Source organism: Tachypleus tridentatus, chromosome 6, assembly GCF_004210375.1.
Source record: "Tachypleus tridentatus isolate NWPU-2018 chromosome 6, ASM421037v1, whole genome shotgun sequence".
NCBI lineage: Eukaryota > Metazoa > Arthropoda > Merostomata > Xiphosura > Limulidae > Tachypleus > Tachypleus tridentatus.
The window spans coordinates 113,767,115-113,790,928 of record NC_134830.1 but is presented as its reverse complement, the minus strand read 5'-3'; the positions used below and the strand labels follow the sequence as shown (position 1 = coordinate 113,790,928).

At 30.2% G+C, this 23,814-nt stretch overlaps 1 protein-coding gene across 9 annotated transcripts; it reads right to left on the bottom strand.

Moving 5' to 3' along the window:
- Positions 1-1,367: 1,367 nt before the first annotated feature.
- LOC143253350 (choline-phosphate cytidylyltransferase B-like) lies at positions 1,368-22,050 on the bottom strand. 9 transcript variants are annotated; one of them, XM_076507094.1, is made up of 9 exons: positions 21,463-21,599; positions 20,692-21,108; positions 17,462-17,585; positions 12,283-12,391; positions 12,069-12,209; positions 9,111-9,262; positions 7,627-7,848; positions 6,026-6,193; positions 1,368-4,189 (listed from the first exon to the last, which is right to left on the bottom strand). In XM_076507094.1, exons 3-9 carry the CDS (start codon positions 17,555-17,557, stop codon positions 4,007-4,009), a joined length of 1,071 nt encoding a protein of 356 aa, XP_076363209.1. In that variant the 5' UTR covers positions 17,558-17,585; positions 20,692-21,108; positions 21,463-21,599; the 3' UTR covers positions 1,368-4,006. The 9 variants fall into 9 exon arrangements, with proteins under 9 accessions (XP_076363209.1, XP_076363211.1, XP_076363210.1 ...); XM_076507096.1 differs by having other exon boundaries at positions 20,953-21,108; XM_076507095.1 differs by having other exon boundaries at positions 20,692-20,875; positions 21,463-21,594.
- Positions 22,051-23,814: the final 1,764 nt, after the last annotated feature.

Genomic DNA, 23,814 nt, shown 5'->3' with positions numbered 1-23,814 from the left:
CTAATTACAGTACCCAATTAATTTGAGCTTATAACTGCAACTTCGATAAGTGTTTTTTCGTATTTACCATTCCCAGTGGTAGTACATTTTCATTTCTATTATTCTTAGAGGAGACATAACTGTTTGCCATACAGTGAAAGGTGATATGAAAATGGTACTTTATGAGTTTAAGTGCTCACATTTTATTCTTTCTTCATATGTTAATTTTTAATACTTATATGCGAGGTTTGGGAAATGGAGGTTAAAGCTGATAGATGATATATCCCAGTTTTTTTCAGTAACTACCAACAGATAAAACTCATTTTATATTTGTCCTGATGATTTCATTTATTCTGGTTATGCAACATTATACTTTTATCTTTTTTTTTTCAGTTTATAAGTACATTCTTTTACATTGTAGATTTGGTTTTCCCATTTTTTACCTTCCTTTTGTTGTAAGCATTTACTTAACTGTTTAAATGTTTATCTTGCACATACAAATATAATCAAACACAAGTCTGCAAAGTTAGGATTTGTATCTAATTTTAACCCTAGAATATCAAAACAAGCTCTGTTATAAAGCAAATATGTTTCCAGTTCAGTTCTTGCTTTTTTCTCTACCACACTGTCCAAGTGAAGCTGTACATCAAAAAGTCACTAATGGAGCTGTTTTATTCTTACCATGTGTCTACACAGACTTGTCAGAATAGAAATCACACAGAAACAAACCTGGAGTGAGGTTAAATATACAAAATCATTGGAATGATAACTGACTGGCCTCAACTACAACATTCAAAGAAAGCTAATGTTAACCACAGAATCTCTTGTTACTATAAAAAAAAAATAATAATAGATAGATGACAAGAAGCTTTGGTCTTCTATTTCTCATCAATTTACAAATACAAATATAACCTTGTTAAACTGGTACAAAACATATCCCCCACAAGTAATTTATTTATGGTCAATGACCATTTCACTTCTCATGTGATTATTAAACTGAATTTTTAAAAATTAATACAGAGGCAACAAATTTAATTTATAAAAGGTACATGCAGACATGTATTGCCAAACAGTTTATTTTACTAGAATGGTGAGAATGTTCTGGAATTTACATGCATTTTCAGACAATTATCGGGAATCCTTTACTCAGTATTTGTTTGTATAGTAAAGAGATATATGAAAGTAGAATCTCTCTTTTTGCCTGTATCTGACCTATGCAAAGGTTAATTTGTCACAAAAAAATATTATTTACATACAAAAATTTAACAAAAACTTATGAAGCAAATGAGAACACAAAAACCATGTAAATTACAGATTACCAAACATTGTTTTATCTTATTGGGTAATCTTTTGAAATACGTAATCACACACAAATTCCATCCTTCACAAATACCCAAAATATAAAATAACTTTATTTCATTTACTTGGCTGAAAGAACATTTTAAACATCATTCAAAATTAAAAAAATACAACACTGTACTTATAAATAATTCTTTAAAAAATGCAGAAAATACTTTTCCAAACCATGCATAGTATTGTGTCAAACTGTTAAATATTTATATAAGAATTTATACAAAATTCTAATATTCCAAGCCCTACAATAGTCTCATTATTAAATTTTCCAGAAAGACTAAATTGATTAATATGCTAATATTTCTTCCTAATTCTGTATTTACCACTTTCTATTTTTGTACTAAATAAATGTAAGGTATCTTAATGCAATGGGAGAAAAACTCAAAAAGTGTTAACTTACTCTTTTTCCTAATAAAATTGCATCTGCATATCCAATTCATTTTGTAAATAGTTTATTAATGGGCTTTGAGAACATTTTCTACTCCATATTAACTGTCAGTTTAAAAGCCACATTATTTTTTATACTGTATCAATAAACAAACAGCATTTGAACATTAAGCCTTTTTAATAAAAAAATAAAGCTTTATCTACATATTATATTGACTGAATATACAAATTAACTACTATTTACTATTACTATATCCTGCCTTAACACAGGTCAGTTACAATAAATGTAACAGTAAACAGTAAATACAGTAAACAGAAGAACATATATTAAATAAGGGTCAATAAAAATTTCTTATGATGCCTTTGCACCATGCCACCTGTTCTTATTTTTGTTAAAACAAGGGCCATTTTGAATTTCTTTTAAAATTTCTCCTGAAGACTTATTATAATCTAAACCATTACTAGAGCTGTATGATACCTGAGATTAAAAAGCAAACTAAGCTGACATTTAAAAGAACCTTTATAGAAAAACTTCCTGTACTGTGTTCAAACCAGTTTTATATTACTTGAGAAACCTGTTAACATTTTCAACACCTTGGTCATTTTAAACTGACAAATAACAAAACAAGTACAGTAAAAATGTTTTATCTGAAAAACAGTAATCATTTGAATACTTTCAATGAGAAGGATACATTAAATTATATAAAAGTCAGCTTAAAAATGAAACAATAAAATGTTCAATAAATAACACTGAGAGCAATTTATTTGTATATCTTTTTTTATCTAACCAGTAGATCAGTTGATATATCCCAAAAATACAAAATATCACAAAACAAAGTAATAAAATTATAAATATCTAGATTCAAGTTGCTTTGTTGTTGTATTTTTTCTTCTAATTAATGATCAAATACAGTACTTGTATTTTAATTTAAAAATCACATGGTAACCCCTTAACAATAATCCTTGTCAAAGAATATCTCCTGAACCTTTCTCAAATAACTAATATCTATGTCTCAATTCTCTTTTAAATTCACTATTGTTAGTATCTGGCTTAACTTTGTAATCACCTTAGAAAGTCACTAAAATAAATTATCTTCCATGCAGTTCAATTAAGTAGATAAAAATGTGACCAGATGTCCATCTTTCAATTTTAATAGATTGTCCCAATGTCCCAGTTTTATCATAAAATCATCAAGCTGTCAGTCACATCAATTCACAAATGTAATAGGTCAACTTGACTTTCATTGTTCTAACACATACTCTCCTGCCATAAAACTCTCAAAAAGTTCCATCTGTATATGATGAGAAACCTAGGCCTGCACAGGTCTCAGTATGGAGACAGTTAAAGTAGTGTTCATTGTCAAAACATACTTTACACAGTCTTCTTCTGAATAGTATGGCTATTTAATGAAATAAACACAACTTCTAGAGTTAATCTAATTTTTGCAAAAATATGTCTTAAAAAGGTTTCAAAGTAATGATAAAATATAAAAGTAGTATGTTTGAAAATGTTATGGATTCTTAAATAAATCTTTAGTATGAAGTAGCCTGTTTTAAATTGTACTGGATAAAGTGAATATTAATTAATGAGATATAGAATTTGACTATTTTTGTTCATTTGTTTTATGTCTATTGTGAAAAACAGGTTGCTGAAAGTAGTTAAAAACAATGTCACTGTTAATATATTTGGTAATACTGTGAAACAATTTAGTACATTTAAAGTAAATTAATCAAAAGTTTAATTATTTCAAATCTGTAACAATCATTTTGAAATCAAGGGCATAGGCTGGATTTTTATTTTACTTGGAAATCTGATCATCCTAGTTAAACATCTAATTAGTTAAAAAACTTCAAAACTTAACTTTCTTTTGTCTCTTACAAAAATTTTATAAATATCATAAATAACTTAAAATAATATCTTGTTTTATTTAACTTGAGAAACACTTACTGGGAATAATATCTCAGAATCTTTATAGGTTTCAATGTACTCCACTTCAAATCTTTGTCTATAAATTACACTGAAACATTTTACTTTAGAATGTTCCCAATTAAACCTCAATATAATTTTTTCTCTTTTACTTAAACATATCCTTTCTAATCAACTGCTGTACAGGCATTGTTATTAATTACTTAAATGTCAAAATGATTCAAATAAATACTGAAATTGTACCCAGATGCCATACTAATCATATAAGCATACAAGTACATAACTAAAGTAACAGATTTTTTTTTTTTTTTTTTTTTTTTATTGACTGCTGAAACAAAGTTTGCTTAATAACACATGGAATTATTCATTGGGATCAAGAATCTCATCCCTATAATACTGATTTCTACTTGTTCCATACAAGTCAAAATTGCTCTCAAACCTAAACATTTTAACTGGTGGTGAATTTGAACATTCTCTGCTTGGACTTGCTGGAGGACTTAATGCTCTAAGAAGCCGTCCACTACTCTCTCGCCATAAGTTGTTCTGAAAAATAAAAGCATACAACCAAATCATATATTGCCAAGCAATTATAACAATCTGTCTTTACCCTACTGACACAAGTCAATGGCAATGTTTTCACATTTGTTGACTTGCACTCAAAATGCTATTGAGCTATTTTATGAATTAATCTCAATAGGTTTGGTATTAACTTGTAAATTATAATTTTAATATTATACATTAGTTACTTTCTTAATTTAAAAGTAAATATTAAAATAAACAACACCTAAATGTTGATTTTTATGTTTCAGGTATGTTGAATGCAACACTGGTTCAATTAGATGTTTGTGATGCCCACAGAGTCTAAGGTTTCTTATGAATTAGGAACTCAAATCACCAAAATTGACAAGCTAAAATAAAAAACTTTGTCTTTTCTATATGCTGAGGTATTGCTACACTTACTGAATAAAACATATTTGGCCCACCCACTCCTTTCTGTTTTTGGAAACACTTATGTAAACTTACTTCTATCTATAATGTGTGAATAATCAATAACTAACTCAATGTCCCCCTAATGGCTTTCTCAGTCTTTTTGAAATGTTCAAGCAGTAAACTTTTTTTTTTATGCTAGATTTGAAACAATAAGGTAACACTTAAGTGAGCTTGAAGGCTTCTTTATACACAAATACAGCTTAGTTACTAAGCTTGATAAATTATTCTGTAATTCTATGGTATTGAGATAGAAATTTGTAATTTTCGATTATTTCAAAATGTATATATGAAACTTTAAAAAGAAAAGTATTTTGTTTCACAGGCAAAATTTAATAAGGCTTAGAGACCTATAGAAAGCAGCAAACAAGTATAAAGTTCATAACCAGAAAAGATAAATGTTTGCAATACTTTTTTATTTACTGTTCTACATTTAAAAAAAAAAAACTGAGAATGTATTTGTAAATATTAATAAAATACTGCAAAGATGGGCCACTTTGTAAAGACCAGTCTTATGTTCTTGGAAACAGTGGCATAAGTGCATGTGTATCATGTCACTGTAACTTCTGTAATAATAGCCAGCCACAGCTGAATAGTCAGTATAATAAAAATAATAACTATATATAATTTTATGAGATTTAAGCTATTTAGACTAAACATTCATGTTTTTGTGTTATAATTTGTAGTTATTCTAGAATGAAAAAATTAATGCATATTTATTTATTTTATGGTGGTTACAAAATCTGTCAAATTGACCAACCCTGTATGGAATTAGCTTAGGGAAAATAACAGATAAAATATAAAGTTTTACTGATTATACAAATGATATTTGAGATTTTGGGGATAAAGAATAGTTTTTCAATCATAACATGAAAAATCACTTCACACTTAAACTAGTAACAAAACATACTTGATATATGCTGAAACAAATGTTTAATGAAATACATTTCATTAAAAAAATTTGATTTTTTGTGTATGAAAAACTTTTAATATTTACTAGAAGTTTACTTACATTTTGTGAAGATACACATATTGCATTAAAAGCTACAGTATAAATACTTAACATGTGCAAATGCGAGTAGGAACTTATGTATTTTATACTGAGTCCATCATGAAAATGTTATGGTAAGCACACTGGGCACTTTCGATCAATAACAATATATTACATTCAAGGTTTCAAAACTAAATAACTGTAATATACTTCATTAAATTCACAGCAGATACCTCAAAAAATAAGGTGTCTTGAAAATAATAGCCCTTCTGAAAAAGGTATAAAAAATCTCAAAAAATATTTTTGAATGTAATGTCTTTGCAGTCAATAACTATTCCTAAGATTTTGTATTTTTTCTGCAAGTAGGAGAGATTACTGTCTGAAGACAAATTATTGCTTACCAGTCTTCCATCTCGACCAAATAAGTCAAGAAAAGATGAAATGAAATCACGAGACTTCTCTTCCCATTTCTGTATGAGTTCATTGCGCTTTCCTTCTATGTTTTCTACCAGCATCTTGCCTTTATCACGTAAAGCATCCATCTTATTCTGGAACAAAAATTTTTTCTCCTATAGAAAAAAAAGTCAGACTGAAAAATTTGTATATACTGAACAGAAAAATGTCATTAAATATCAAGCTTCATTTCAAATTGTAAATAAAATAATTCATTTATTCCTCATTCTTCTCAAAAAATGCATATTAACTATCCTTCATTTTTCTTTATATTAATATACTACATGAATACAAACTATTTATAATAAAATTAGCCATGACACACAAAACATTTGCAATAGTGTTCATGCCCTTCCTTTGAATTTTTCTTATTCTACCATTCTTATGCATGCAATTTAAGCTATGCTTTCTCACAAACATTTTATTAGACTGATAAATCCTGGTCTATTGAAAAAAATTTTTACACAGTGAGACAAATTCATTTAGATGTAAATTTATTTAATAAAACTGCATGTAAAATAAACAATAAAGTAATGGTATTTATAAGCATACAGATTATGAAACAGTTACAATAATTAAATTTTAAGTTGAAAAGAAGAAACTCACAAAAACGAGGAATAAAACTTGTAGTAAGAAAAAGGTAACTAAAATGTGTTTATAGCACTCTATACAACAAACCAAAGCAAATTAATGCAAATTAGAGTAAATGTTAAGTTGTAACAAAGACAAAATTAACTGTTTATCCAGAAACATCTGAATGCATTTCACAAAGTGATAAGCATATGGTTTTGAATGAACTGTGCATATGTATTTTTTGACTTGCGTATGTTGAGAAAGACCAAAGAAATTGTATTCAGTATATTTTTATTAAAATACATATGGGATAATTGTAGGTGTGAAATGCTTTGGAAATAAAAAAATACTAAATGTGAAATTAAAACCAGTCATCATATACAATACTCTTTGTATTAAAAATCTGACTAAACAAAATATAGATATATATATTAAAAATTTGAAAAGCCAAATATAGGTAAGGTGATTCTAAATGGAAATCCAATATTCAATCCAAATTCCTTAGACAAAGGCCCTCGTAATGGTACGAGATTTGTAGTGCTTGATTATAAAATACATATGAAAAGTTCAGAACAGTTAAATGCAACTATATGATTTTTTATAGATGATATAAAGAAGAAAAATAAAAAATTATCATGACCAAGCAAAATCTGTTTCATTCTATAAGGTGTCTAAATTTTTCCTAATAATAATAAAAGTATCAACTTAACTATATCTGTAAAATATTCCACAATAAATTAACTGTAGCTTATTAAAGTATTTTACTTGCATTAAAGCTTGTATCTTTAAAAAAATAATACGCTATATAACATTTGCTACATATATCAGATGCAAGAGATCTTGCTATATAGTATTTATTGTTTGTAGTCACAACAAAAGAGAAGCAATCTTTAATCATTATAATAGATTATTAGCTAAATATTCTCACTTGTTTACTGTATCTACAACAATAAAATAAATCAAGTACAGAACTCACATTCAAAAAAGATATATTCATTTCCTTAGCTGAATAACCTCGGGCAAGGTTTCTTCGCACATATAGATCATAATCTTTCACAATCCTTGACACCAGATCGGATGTAGATACACCTTCTGTGCGTTCAGTGACAAGGAACATGCCTTTGGCTTTGATCTCTTTATAAACATCATCATGGCCTCCTATTGTGTAAGGCAAGTCATCATGGGCAACAAAATCAATCTAAATAAGACATCCCAAAACACTCAGGAGTTTACTGCAGTTCAAACACATTAACTTAAATTACTAGTATTTTTCAAAAAAATATTTGATACTTCAAATACTAACTTCTCAGAGAAATTTAAGAATTACTGAATCATTAAAAATAAATTATTAAAAATAGAAAATACATTTCTGAAATGTAAATAACCAAGTCAATGCACTATTTTAGTTAGCTGTAAGAAGTTTTTCAATTTTAAATCAATAGTTACAAAATAAAAAGGTACAGATACTTACATTTGTGGTCATAACAAGTAGTGCATCATTAAATTGGGGATTGGTACATAATTAAATTGACAGTAAATCAGTGCATTCTATTTTTATTGAAATTATTAGTTAATTGTGAATCAGAAGTAGCTGTAGTTTTATTCTCTATCTAATCATTTCAGATCAGTGGTTATATTCACCAAAATGGCAAGATTGAAAGATGTGAAAAATGGAAACAAAATATTTAGTTAACAGCCAAGAGAACATTTATAAATTGTAAGGGTTTACTAAATCAAGTTTAATGATAAGCATTAATATATTTAACTTTAGCTAAAAAATATAACGTAGCCAGAGCAGTAACAAAACATTTATCATAAAGAAGATTAATATAAAAGTGAAAAAAATACCTATATAATAATTTCAATGTTGAAACTAGCACAACACTAACCCTCAGCCTCCACAAAAAATAGGTTAAATATATGAATAAACATGCAGTGTTCAAATCAAAGCAAGAGATAAGCATTTTAGTTATTGAAATTAAATAAAACTGCACTTAAAGAAAATAAAGATTGAATATAAACTTTCCTTGAGGATTAATCAGAAAAGAAAAAAAAAATGACTGTGCACAATTAGCAGGTATGGAAGTGCTGAGATGACAAAGGGACTTTCACAATAAATATTGTCTCTCTGGTATATAAGATGATACTATTTCTTTTAATCTTAAAGTGTCAAAACTGAATTCACAATATACATTCTATCTGTAGATGACAGATTGAAAAATAGGCACCAGGATGCTGAAATATCAGTGCTTCATGTGATGATCACAAGATAGTCCTCTACACACAAGGTGAAGTAGAATGTAAAACAACCATCCCATTAATGAAACAAAAGATGAGATATTTTACCAGACAATCTGAAGAAAGTAATAACTGTACAGAAACAGTTAAGGCTATATCAACTACACTGATAATGATAAGTTAAAATAAGTAGTGTTTTACCTTTTTTCACATTTAACATACCTTGTGTTTTCGTAGAAAATCATTATCAATTACCCAAGGACAATCTCTGATTACTTCATCAACATAACGACAGTGAGAAACAGCTTCATATCTCTCATCACCTGTCATGACAGTTTTCCCTTTGTTCTCATGTGTCATTGTATCACTATTAACTACAGTAAAATAAGCAAAAAAGCTTTGTTAACACAAAAATATTTCAATGTTACTCATTTGTTTTTTAATTCTGTCAACAAGAATGAGAAAGACTTTAAACATTGGTAGTAATATTAATGAAATAACAATGTAAAATAATACAGTTTAACTTTAACAACAATAAAAATTATCTGAAACAAGCATCTAAGTATCTACAATTGCTTTTCTTTGTTTTTTTAAATGAAAACCTAAAACTTGTCCCATATTAGTAAAAAGCACACAGGATCAAAGTTCGTAAATCTTTTTCTCTCTCTCACCTATACACACTTACACATGCAGGTGTGTGTGTGTGTGTGTGTGTGTGTGTGTGCGTGCGTGCGCGTGCACACGTATATATTACTTTGTTATAACCAAAAACAAGCTGAAACACATAAAAATGCTGTATTAATTTAAAGGATCCCAATGTGGTTTAAAACTATCAGGAATAAGATCCCTGAGGTAATAAGAAGATTGAGGTTAAAATGTAAAATAATAAAGAATTAATGTTCCATTTACCATTTCGACAGATATTTATGAATAAGCCATACAGTAAAACTTACACTCAGAAAATACATAATTGGATTATATTACTGAACTATTAAAAATCTATTATTTACTTGTGTAGGAAACCTAGAAAATTTTTCCAAAAATAATCTCTTAACATTTCTTTAATCTTAGCATAAACCAATATGATGTACTGTCTATGCTTTAACCCCAAATCTTAGCATACATTATCTCAAGTTTATTACCAAGCCATCAAGGTATTGGAGTGAGGGCATATTTATATATCACATGTCAACAATGAATCTTTAAAACTAAATGCCTCAAGTAATGTTGACTGAAAATAACATGCACGAAAACAACAACTTATCCAGCTCAAAGGTTTGTCTCAAAAGAAAGAGAATGCCATTATATTTCAAAATGGCTGAAAAATCAACAAGACGGCATTCTGAGCTTTTGATTGCTTATTTACATGTCACATGTAGAAGTATACATATACAAGGGTTCGTTTCCAAAAATGGTAAGAGGTAAGTGGGGGTCACTGTGTTTAATTCACTAAGTAGTGATAGTTTAGCAAAAAGGTTATTTTTTTATTCTAGCTTCTCAATATCAGTAATCTTAGTTCCTAATTTGTACAGAACTATATTTTGACATCATAAACATCTAATTTGAACTAGTGCTGCAAACCATGTGACACACAAAAATCAATGTTTAGCTGTGTTTATTTAATATTTATATTTAAGTTAAAAAATTAAATAATGTATAATATGAAAATCGGAATTATAACATATGGTTTGATACTAAACTTAAGGAAACAAATTCATAAAATAGTAGTTCAATAAAATTTTGAATACAAGTCAATAAATGCAATGACACGACTTTTCACTCATGACTATCTGGAAAGGATCACAAATTATTTTTCAAGATGATTGTTATCCATATTCATAATCAGAATAAAAAAAACCAACAAGTGGTATGGTATGCAGAAATACTGCACATTTTGTACCATCTTACTTGAACATAAGATTTCTACAATTTTTCTATTTTTAATCTGTGTGGTTTTCGCACAATATGTTAAAAAAATAACTTACTTTATTTTACCTGCTTTTGTTACTTTGTTGTTTTCAAGAAATAATATCTGTTCCATCTATGAGGAGGGTTGCTTTAATGCTACATCATGTGCAAGAATGCAAGTGTCTTTTGATGGTAAGAAAGATAACTAAAAATTACAGATTCCCCAATGTGGAATGAAAATGAACAGTTATGTGGGTGGTGTTTGTGATGACAATCTAGTTCTGTAACAGTAATATGGCAAGTGGATTGCTTTTGTTAGCCTCAAATAGCTCACTAAAAACTCATCACACATTTACAATAATCATTATAACAGTATGTCACAAGCCAAACAATATCCAACCTGATGTCATATGTTTACAATACTAACCATAACAGCATGTCACATAAGCCAATCAACAATAACCACTTCTGTGCCACATGTTTAAGATAAATAAAATAACAAGCATTAAAAACATGTAAAAATAGTGTAACTGTTGAGTTACATCACATACTGAAATTTAAGCCTACAAAAATTCATTGCATAAAACAAAGTAGGAAACTTGTACTTTATTATCAATAGATGTTGAGTGTAGAACAAAATGTAATAGTATGTAATGGTATGATTGTCATGCAACAGACACCTCTGTCAGAAAGGAGAAAAAAAACAGTTTTAGCTTAATTCCTCAACTTTATTAATTACTGGTAAAACCAACCTTTCCCATTAAGCAAGAAATATTAAGTTTAAACACACTATACAGGATCCCATGTGAGTTTGCAGATTGAAAGACATCTCATGGGATGAAAATCAGTTAATGAATTAACAAATTCAGTAGTAGGTAAAAGTTCAATGCACATATACACACTGTTTTTGACTTTGAGATGTTGTCATTTGGTATTACACATCAAATCTAATTTGTAGTTCTTAGCTTCAACTGAGTCAGTAATTAAATATACTTACTTCAAAATTTATTATACCAATCCTCCCATTATAAAGTGGATCTACTTAACATTTTTGGGGAAATCATTAACCTGAGAATACCATAGTGGAATAAAAGTATCAATTTAATAACAAATACTTGTATAAACAAAAACATTTCACCTGCTTGAGCTCACAAGTATTTAACAATAGATATGAATTTAAAAATAACTTGCAGGTGACAGCATGCCAAATTCTTACATGTATTTCAAATACATAAATTCTATGTAGTTATCATATTAATTAAAATAACTCACCCCCTACAATAAGGTAAGTGTTTGGCAAAGCACTTTTAGCCTGCAAAAGCTGTCGTGCATGACCTTGGTGAAAGAGATCGTAAATTCCATCAGCATAAACTCTAACTTTTCTTGGCACTGAAAAATACAAAAAATAAATATCTAATGTATGGAGCTATGGAGAAAAAAGATTAATTTTAAGTTTATAAATAGAGTATTCATGCATTGCACTTACCAACTCCACTTTTAGCCATTTCCATGGTAATTTTAATGGAATAGTCACAGTTTCGTCTCTCCCTTATAGCCTCTGGTTCATTACTAAATGGAGCTGGTCGACAGCATCTCTAGACAAAGTAAAGTTGCTTCTAGAGATCCATTTCAACAAACAGTATATGATTGATGTTTTTGACAGTTTGTGCACTTCATTGTTTTTGTACTACTTTAACCATTTCTCAGTACTTTCCCTTTGCTTTAGACTGGGTTTAGGGTTTCTACTCATCTGTAAGCCTAAAATCAGTATATCACATCTGCAATTAGCAGTGTTGCTTATACAATTGGAGTTAGTATACTTCTGAATTTACTATATCTACAAAAACTAACAGTATTTCAGTAAATGTGAAAGTATTTTGTATGCAAAAAAAGAATCAAAATAATTGTATGAAATGTAAATTTCATAAGGATACTTATTTTCATCTTAAAGTTTTCAGTTGCATAATCCCTAGAATTTTCTAAATAAACAATGAATTCTTTGGTAACATTGTATATATAGCTTTCTTTACATAAACAACACTCACTTCTGTCTTCTATTTTTGATGATCTATCAGATGAGGCTATTACCAATTTTTCAGATTTTTATAGAACCAATGAACTCAAAGTTTCAAATGAAGCTAGCACAAAACACAAACTGAAGTAATGCTTGCACTGAACAAAAATTATTTTTCACAAAATGAATGGTCTAAGTTCAAATGCATATTGGAAGACACTTACAGAAACTAAGCATTTCTGTAAAAGTAACTTAGCATAAAGAATGGTGATCAATTTACTGACATCTTAAAATTCTGTCACATAGCTTTATGCTTTGTACAACAAGCACTAATTGCAAATAGCATTTTCCATATAAAATAGGCTCAAGACAATTTCAAATGATCTTTGAAGGCTGAAGAGATAAAACATTAATGAAAATTTTAACGTTAGGTGCAGAAATTTTTGTATGATCATAGTTGTGCAATTAAAATATGGGATAGTGCTAAGAACATAGAAAGGCAAGGCTTTTATAATCATTGAAAGAGAGAATTTAAAAAAAGTGTCTTTCTAGTATTTTTTTGAGACCAAATACACAAAAAGATAATGCTGATACATTCACTCTTTTAATATACATGATTCACTCAGTACATAAACCAGAATACAGATGCTCTGTGCTGCATCCTCTGTTGTTTATGACTTATATTAATCATATTGCCTCTAGAATAACTAACAAAATCTTGAAGTTTGCAGATGACATTACAATTTTTGGGGTGGCTAACTATATCAAAGTTGCTGTGGACTTGCAGGGATATTTAGATCATGTGATGCACTGGGCCAACAGGTGGCAGATGATGTTTTACCATCTAAAATGTAAAATGATACATATAGGTTTTCATAATTCACATTACACTATGTAACAAAATGTTTACTTTTTCTTGTTCCTAGACAGAAAGTGTTATTTCCCAATTGCTTATGCCTAAAGTAAATGGAAAAGATCTATTTTTCTCTTCAAACTTTGCTTTTGTGACCTGGATAATTAAATTTTCAAATTTACCCATTTTCCAGAACATTCCAGGTAGATTCAGTGCCGAGTAGCTAATAGAGAATTTTTCTCGAACTTACAAGAATTTTCAAGAACTTTCTAGAATGTTGTACAACTTACGAGGATTTTCAATAAGCTTTTAGAATTTTCTAGAACTTTCCATAGTAATATATATACAAGGGCTCACCACTCACCACTTCAGTTTAGTTCTAGCTGCCTAAGTGAACATATACACCTATCCAAGGACTTTACCAAGTTTCCCTGTTATCTTTGCCTTTGGGACAGCAGGGACACTGCAGCACACAACAGGAAGCACTGCCAATACGGACAAAGTTCTCTATGGGGAGGCACAATGTCAAGTGTGAGCCACTAGTGGACCTCCAGAAGGTGTTTTTCCCACCACTGCACATAAAATTGGGTCTTATGAAGCAATTTGTCACAGCTCTTAATAAGATGTCTGCAGCCTTCAAGTACCTTCGAGACTTCTTCCTTAAGCTGTCTGAGGCAAAGATCAAAGCTGGTGTCTTTGTTGGACAACAAATAAAAAAGATCCTGGAGTGCACAGAATTCCCCAAGGAGCCCAGTAGGAAGGGAAAAAAAGCTTTGTTGTAGTGGTTCAGGGCTTCTTGTGCAATCACAAGGCTGAAAATTATGTGGAACTGGTTGAGGCTCTGGTGAAAAACTATGGCAAAATGGGCTGTAGGATGTCCCTGAAAGTCCATATCCTTGACACTCCTCTTGATAAGTTCAAGGAGAACATGGAAGCACAATCAGAGGAGCAAGACGAGCACTTCCACCGAGATATATACTGGACTTTGAACACAGCTACCATGGAGCGTATAACAAAAACATGATGGGAGACTATATTTGGGGGCTTATACGTGAAAGTGATTTATGTTACAGTTGCAAATCTTGAAAAACTACTCACTTCTAAACATTTTTTTATTTTTGTATAAATACATGTAAATTTTGATTCATATGTTGTTTTATTCAGACCTTATGTAAATGAAAATGTGCAAATTGGCCTGTTTTTACACAGAAAATAGGTTAATTTCTAAATTTCATTATCCAGGTCAAAAGCAAAGTTTGAAGGGAATAATGGCTATTTTTTTGTACTTTTACAACATAAACAATTAAGAAATAACACATACTATCCAGGAACAAAATATGTATTACACAGTGTTATTGTTACAGTTTAAATGTGAATACATTTAATACTGTGGTTAAAGAAAAAGGTATTAATGTTGTGAACAAAAATTCACTTAAGTCATCTAAGCAGTGTATTGTAATCAGCAATAGGGTTAATAAGGGTTTTGGGTAGCACCTATAGGAATATTGAATACAATATAAGGATTATTACTGGTTTACTGTAATACCACTTTTAATGCCTCATTTACAGTACTCTGTACAGTTGTGGGCTCATTTCCTCAAGAAGGATATTGAATTGTTGGAGAAAATTCAGAGAAGAGCCACTGGAATAATACCTAGGATGGTGAGGAGAAACTACAATCTCTAAACTTGTTTTTTCTGGAGAGAAAACGAACCAGAGAGGACTTCATTGCAGTGTTCAAGATTGTCAAGGGTATTGGTAACATCGATCAATCAAACTTTGTGCTTAGCAGTAAAAATAATAAGACAGCAGGTCATAAATTCACATTTTGACAGGGTAGAAGTTGTGTGCAGTTTAAACAATATTACTTTTCAAACAAGGTGGTTGGCTTTTGGAATGAGCTGACTTCAAGTGTGGTGGAGGCAGAAAACTTAACCAAGTTCAATAAAATATTGGATGAATGCATGAGCAGTAAGTGGTGGTTATACCTGGAGGCTGGAAGGAAGATCCTTGATGGGCTAATAAGCATCTTTTTTCCTCCTTTAAAGTTTTATTAAGTTATGATACTGTATTACTAACCACCTATGGCAGATATAGATACTGAGACAAACTTTGATCAGTACTATATATTAAATCAAAGCTAAAATTGTGTAGAATGATGCAATATTACTTACAGCTTTTTCAGGGGTTAAGTTTAACTTTCCTTTCCATCACCCTTATCCTAAATATTAGAGCATTAATGATTATTTTCAGATTATACACTTTTTTTCTTTAATACATCTTCATTACCCATTATTAACAAGTTCTTTAATACTCACATATGGAAAATAAATTATTACACACTGTTACAATAAGATTACATAAAAATGGATGAATCAAATGTTCACCCTTCACTAACCAAGACATCAAACCAAACTAAATATGACCTTTACATCCATATGTTCATCCATTGAACATAATTCAAAATGAAAACATCCATAACCTATATAGGCTTATCCACTATCAAACAAATCATTCCACAAATTGGATTTTATTTAAAAAACCAAAAAACACCTCTCAATAAACAACTCTATGTTTGAAGCTTCAAAGCTTAAACCTATTAATTCTGTGCTTTTGCATGCATGTTGTATTCTCAGCTTTTACATTCCACCACTCAAATATACCAGCTATAAAGACTTAAAATTTTTGAACAAGTAAATCAAGCCCTCTCTGAAATAAAAAAAAAATTAAAAGACCAAACTCTTCAAAGATCTTAAGTTTAACTTCTGATTTGTAAATCTATTAATATTCTTACAGTACTGCTTTGCAATGATTCCAAGAGGTTAGTCACTTACTTCTAAGAAAAAAAGCTAAAATTGATTCATTAATCATTTTACTGCACAACTAATTTTCAGAGGCTGGTTCTCAAAAAATGACATTATTTACCAAAAACTAAAAGTACAAATCTGACCCTCTGTATTACTTTTTCAAAATTGAAAGAAGATGTATATTTTATATCTGACCGTAATATTTCTTGAAAACCATACTGAATAGTTAAAAAATAATAATTTAAATAAACAATTGAGGAAAATTAGAAGAAAAATGTTGTCTAATAAACATAGTCAAAACTAAGTCAATGAGAAGCCAAAATTGTTACAAAATATAAAATAAATTATTTAAATAACAATACCAAGACATATGGAAGTTGTCTTTATATAGATTCTATATGTATTCCTGAAAAGTTGGCAATTTTGCAATGAAGTATGTAAACATGCACGTTCATGGCAGCATGTATGCAGGTTGGTGACTATTTCAAGTTTAGGGAATCTTTTTTTGGTAACTGTAGGGTAAATCTCAATTTCACAGTCAGTAGGTATAGGTGTTTATTTGATATATCTGAACTATGTAGTAAAAGATTTAATCTAGTATGATTAATAATTTTACTCCCGAATTCAAATTTCTTATAAAATGAGCTCAGAAATGTATAATTCACAAGTTTTCACACAAGAGCTTTACAGCTTTCTCAACAATCTTACCTTAATTTTCTTTTGCTAATATATCAGTAGTCCTTTAATTTAGGAGAAAGTCTTTCAAAATTATCTTGTAGTTTTTGAACTTGAATAACAAAATTTGATGTCTTCCACTATAAAACTGTCTTTAATATATAGTTAAAAAAATTCAGTACTAAGTCAGAAATTTAGTTTACTCTTGTTTCAACCTGGCATATACATAGAACAATAACCTAAAATTTAGAAGGTCAAGTCAAATAAGTGAGCTAAACATGCAAATATGGTGACAAAAAACATGGTAAAAACTTACTGGTATGGAATTACAGGCAGAAATAAGATGATCCAGTGAAGCATTTCGTGAGCTACTGTCTTCATGAGTTCGTTTCCTTTTTCCAAAACTAGCCATAACCAGCTTTTAATGTAACACCTATAAACTGAAATATCTTTTTGGTTTCAGAGACTTGCTAAATAAATCTAGATAAAAACACTTACAGATTTACTCTACTTTTCACTCATATGCATAGTAATAATGTTATTTCAGACAGATAACCTCCATTTCTTAATAATTCTTCTTTATTTTACAAAATTAATGTTATTCTAACACTGTGTTAAATACATTGTTATTCTCCACGTAGCCCAAGTGAATATAGACAATATCTTGCCAGATTTTAGGAAAAAAAGGACAACATCTCACCAAAAATATTTTTCATTTAGTCTACCTTCTTTTTTTCTTTTTTCAAGACACCTTGAAAGTATGTTTGTTTCAAAGTGAGAATCTAATGATGTAAGTAATTTGGTAATTATACCTTTCATTTTGCAAGATGAGAAATTACACATTATTACAAAACTTTCTGCACTTAGTTGCTTAAAATTGGCATCTCATTAGAAAGAAATGGTTCTATTTCAATAAAACAATTATAAAACACATTTTTAAGTGAAATATAAAAGCCTAAAAATTTTCAAAAATGATTGAAATATACAAGTCATACATACACAAAAATAATTTTATCTGAATACAAAACAAAAAATATGAACATTCAACTTCAGTAAAGAAAAAATTAGAGCAGCTGCTATTACTTCCCTATTAAATTTTGATTACATTACCAAGATTACCAATGTTTCTTAATGTTTTTGTAATTAGGAAACAACTGGTAATATTGGTAATGTTCTTGAAATGTCTCACAACCCTGTTGTATATCATTTTATTAATGTTCTTGAAATGTCTCACAACCCTGTTGTATATCATTTTATTAATGTTCTTGAAATGTCTCACAACCCTGTTGTGTATCATTTCATTAATGTTCTTGAAATGTCTCACAACCCTGTTGTATCATTTTATTAATGTTCTTGAAATGTCTCACAACCCTGTTGTATCATTTTATATTGCTGTTTGATTAAAAGTCTGCCATTTTAGATTCTTGCATATTTTAATAATGAAACAAATTTTCTAACCATTACATCCATTAAGAAATATCTATCTAATGATTTTTGTTTTGTTAGGTATAATGAATGTGATTATAATTGAAATGAGTCCTTTTTGAGTCATGTTTTAGGTGTAGGACTTTAAAAATTGAACTTTACACCAATTCTTCCATGAATATTTTATGGCAGTTGAATTGGCCTTTGCAAGCACACTTTGTGGTAGGTCAGTAGGCAAATGCCTAAAGATTCTCAAGTTTTTCCTACTTTTAAAGGAGGTGAGAGGAATTTTTCTGGAGAGTCTGATAAAAGAAGTTTCACAAATGAAATATGATGTTATAAAAAAAAAATCGACATGGATTTACAAAAGGGAAATCTATTCTTACTAACTTAATAATTTTGTTTAGGACGTTACTTATTATCTGAATGATGAAATGGATGCAAGCTTATCAGAAACAGTACACTTAGATTTTCAAAAAACTTTTGATAAGATGCCACTGATGGGGAGATGAAGATATATTTTCAAGTTAAATAAGAGAAAGCAAGTTGATATTAAGGGAATATAGTCAAACTGGGCTTCTGTTATTAGTGGAGTGTCTCAGGAGTTGGTACTTGGATCTTTACTTTTTTGTTATTTATATTAATGATACAGATATGAACAAACTTAACAAGTTACTAATGTTTTGAAGATGGCATTATAGACTTGTATAATTCTAGCCACACTGAGAATACAAAATGAATCTGGTAAATTGACTAGTTAAACAAATATTTGGCAAATGACCCTTAATTATTTTAAGTGTAGGATAATGCATTTCGATTACCATAATTATGATTATATTTAATATACATATGAATCCACTCAATGGTGCAAACGGTTAAAACATCTTTGGCTCAAAGGTGAATAAATCACTCAAACCATCTAGTTAACATTCTACTCCTAGTAACAGAGCTAACAGAATTTTGGTGTTTGTTCATAAATATACTGGTTACAACTCAAATGAAGCAACTATCTCTCTACACAGATTACTAGTTATACTTCACATGGAATACCATCTGTAGTTCTGGTCTCCTTATCCAAGAACAGATGTTGACTTACTGGAAATAGTTCAATAAGGCTATTAAGATGACTTCAAGGAAGGATTACCTTGTAGGGTTGAGATCTCTTTAAATTATTTTCTCATAAAAAACAAATATGATCTTATTGCAGTTTGCATGGTTATCTTTGAAATGAATAGAATAAACACCTATGATTCTGTTATTTTATATTATGTTATATGACAAAAGTTTAATATCTGAAAGACAAGCTAGGTATCAGCATTAGTGGAAACTGGCTCTTAAAAAGTATAAAAAGTTGGGTAGGGTGCAGACAATAATTTCTTGAAAAATTAAATAGTAGGCTTATATTTTTGTCTCAGAGGTAACCATACATGTAGAGACAGCTTTAAAAAAAGGACAAAACAGTCTCGTGTTCGTCTACTTCTATTTCTAAATGGACTAATACTTTATACAGGAGTCACATACAATAGCTGTTAAATTTATACTGGCCATATAATGGAAGTCTGGTGTAAATATATAACCACATGACACTATTTGCACCCAGCATACTTGTACTGTCAATGTGTTCTTCTCATCAGCTATGTAACAAGATGATCAGGATGTTTATTTATTGATAGTCCTAAATTAAGCAATCATTTAAATCGGTTTACACAGTTGAAGACTGATGGAATAATACATATGGACATATTTTCTATTCTGAATAACAAAGCCATGTATTCAGGCCAATGGGCATGGAAGGAAACTAAATCCATCTTTTAAATTTAAACTTAAATAATCAAACCTTAAGCAAAACTGTTTGCCTCCATTTTTTTTTCTTATTTTTAATGCAACAACTTCACTTTAAAACCAAGGCTTGTATTTGGTTAGATTAGACCTAACTTTTAAATAAAATAAAAATATTATCAATAGTTATACAACAGAAATGACCGAATAAAATCTTCTAAGTTAAAAGAATTTTAATTATAATAGTTACATACATATCACCCATATCTATTCCTAATCCTAGTTTTAATTTAAAAGATTTAAGGTGATGAACTTAAAATTATGTTTATCTATTTTTAATACTTAAAACTTGAGTATCCTGCAATGACTTATTTCAGCACAAAATCTTGGTGAAGGTCGATTCCTGGTAATAATACCCTCCCTTGTCTCCAGACTCAACCCGCTACAAAACGGACTTCGATACCCGTGTTGGGCAGAGCACAGATAGCCCATTGTATAACTTTGTGCTTAATTCCATCCAACGAGCCTGGTAATAATTATGACAGAGTTTAATAATTTCGAACTAAGATACAACAGTATTACTATTACTAGTATTAGTACTACCTCACTAGCAGCATTGTACAAGGTGGCCCGTAAGTTCCTACCCATCCATATATCTTATGTATCCAGTGTATCTGTGTCCTGTCCCTCATTCTCGCTACATAATATTATGCGACGCCATGTTCTGTGAGACAATGGGCTTACATCGGCCATATTTCTCTGAAAAAAAGAAACAAGTTTATAATACATGCGTAATTGAATATAATATAATAACATATGGATGGGGACGGACTTACGGGCCACGCTGTACAAGGACCTCGGCTGTAGGCCTAAAGTAATATTAATAGTGCAGAAACGTATATCATCACGCTAGAACTGAAACTGGAAATATTAACTTAATTACGTTATTAAACGAAGTAACTGATGGTTAGAACTTGCAGCTAAATCACTCATTATTAATTTCATAGTCCTACCCCACAATTAAAATACTGTTTTAAAATAGTAAACATATTTTCATCACTATACATTATTGTAATGAAAATAACTATTCGATATTACTAATATCGTACTCACACGAAATACTATGGCTTTTCTATTTAAATTGCATACGCTGCTAACGTATGCTTACAACCATAAACTCCTCCGGAACAACTTCGGATAGCATAAACATTGTGCGATTTACACTTATTCCGGTTTGAACTAACCTTTATGAGGCGACGCTTATTTATTGGTTAGGTTCAACCATACGTTAATGCCCGATAAGTACAAATTGTGTAACAAATAATAACACACACATGATTAAAGAATTAATAAAACGTAAAGAATACTCCCGTCGAGTCTCAAAGAGATAAAAGATTCAATCTTAAATGTAAGTTCTAATATGATCTTAATTCCAGGCCTGGCATGGCCAAGCGCGTAAGGCGTGCGACTCGTAATCCGAGGGTCGCGGGTTCGCGCCCGCGTCGCGCTAAACATGCTCGCCCTCCCAGCCGTGGGGACGTTATTATGTTACGGTCAATCCCACTATTCGTTGGTAAAAGAGTAGCCCAAGAGTTGGCGGTGGGTGGTGATGACTAGCTGCCTTCCCTCTAGTCTTACACTGCAAAATTAGGGACGGCTAGCACAGATAGCCCTCGAGTAGCTTTGTGCGAAATTCCAAAAAAAACCAAAAAAAAATCTTAATTCCAACATTAAATATTGATAAATTGAATTTTATACTTTTCTGAAAAGTATAAATATGTGTCTTTTCTTATAACAAAACCACATCGGACTATCTGCTGCACCTACTGAGGGGAATTGAACCCCTGATTTTAGAGTTGTAAATCCATAGACTTACCGCTGTACTAGAGGGGGGGGGCTCAACTTTGAAAAGCAAAATGTTTTGTAAGATTGGAATATTTTGATACAAGAAATTTCAAATGCAAATGATTTTTTTACCACTTAAATTGCCAGAAGACATTATTAGACTTGAAAAGAAATGGCGTTGCTTTTACAAAATGCGCAGAAACCATTTTCTAAAAGGAATTATGGGTTTGGATGTTTGAGATGGAATAGTTATAATGTTATAATTCGTAAAAAATAACCAAACCAACATGTGTGTTATTAAGTGGAACAATCTTTCTTTGTGACACGACAACAAACGGAACGTAGTTGCAGAGACAAGTGGACACTTCATCTACTTGAGCAATGAATAAATCTGCAGCTTTCTTTCTCTCTAGTGTGACTGAAAAACAAATAGAACGAATTTAGAGATGGACATTCCAATTTAGCAAGAAAACACTTATATTTTATATTATGATAACGTAAACGTGTGATTGGTCATTCTCCCAGTCACTATCTGTAGTATACAGACATTACCCACTTGGTCAGAAAAAGACGTTGCAGTCGTTGGTTCTTTCAACACGGATGCTACAACAGAGTAGGCATTATCTGCTATAAAGAACAAAGGCACAAAGGCAGCTATAACAAAATAACTTCATTTATTTTCTAGACCATGCATTAATGCCAAAACTAGAGAACAACTGTATTGCAGGTTTAAAACAGTTATGATAATCAAATGAAAACGATAAGGGTTGCATACAATTTCATTGTGTATGATATCTCTTTAAAACTACCACTAGTCGGCTTAAATAAGCCAAGTTATACGGATCGTCGGGTAAAAGGATATATACTTTTTTTTTTTTCAAATGAAACACAGTAGAGTTAGGTGCGCGAAAAAAAAATTAAAAAATAAAAGTTTCCTTAACTATAGACATGAAGCTCCATTATGTGACATTTCTAATCATGGAACTTATTGAACTGATCAGTGGCGTTCTAATGGTAGTTTGCTCCGAGGAGCGTTCTGACCCGGGTGACAGTCAGGAGAGGTATGCCATCGGAAGAGTTGAAATACCAATACAAGTTTACAAACCAAATGAAAAATTCGCCAAAGTAAGAAAAATATTTTTAAAATGTTCAAATTATTTCAAGAGTTTAATGTTAATTTCAGCTATAAAATAAATTTTCATTTTTATTGGTAATACAAAATTTACAAACGAAAAATTAAATATTTGATAAAAATTCTATCGAAAGGCGATTCTTAATGTTTTAGTGTGTGTGTGTTTTTATAGCAAAACCACATCGGGTTATCTGTTGAGTCCATCGAAGGAAATCGAATCCCTGATTTTAGTGTTGTAAGTCCGCAGACTTACCGCTGTACCAATGGTACACTGATGTTTTAGTCATCAGTTTCCTGAGCATAGCCAGCTGGCTGCAACTGACACTAAGTTTTGTTCACTTGACGCTGTGACTTCACATATGTATGTTTCATTAAATAGCATAAATTGCTGGTATTTATACCAAAATCATAGTACTTATACCAGTCTTCAGTAATTTTTGACAATGTGGTATCAAAGTGATGCTTACGTGTTTATTACTGCATCGTTG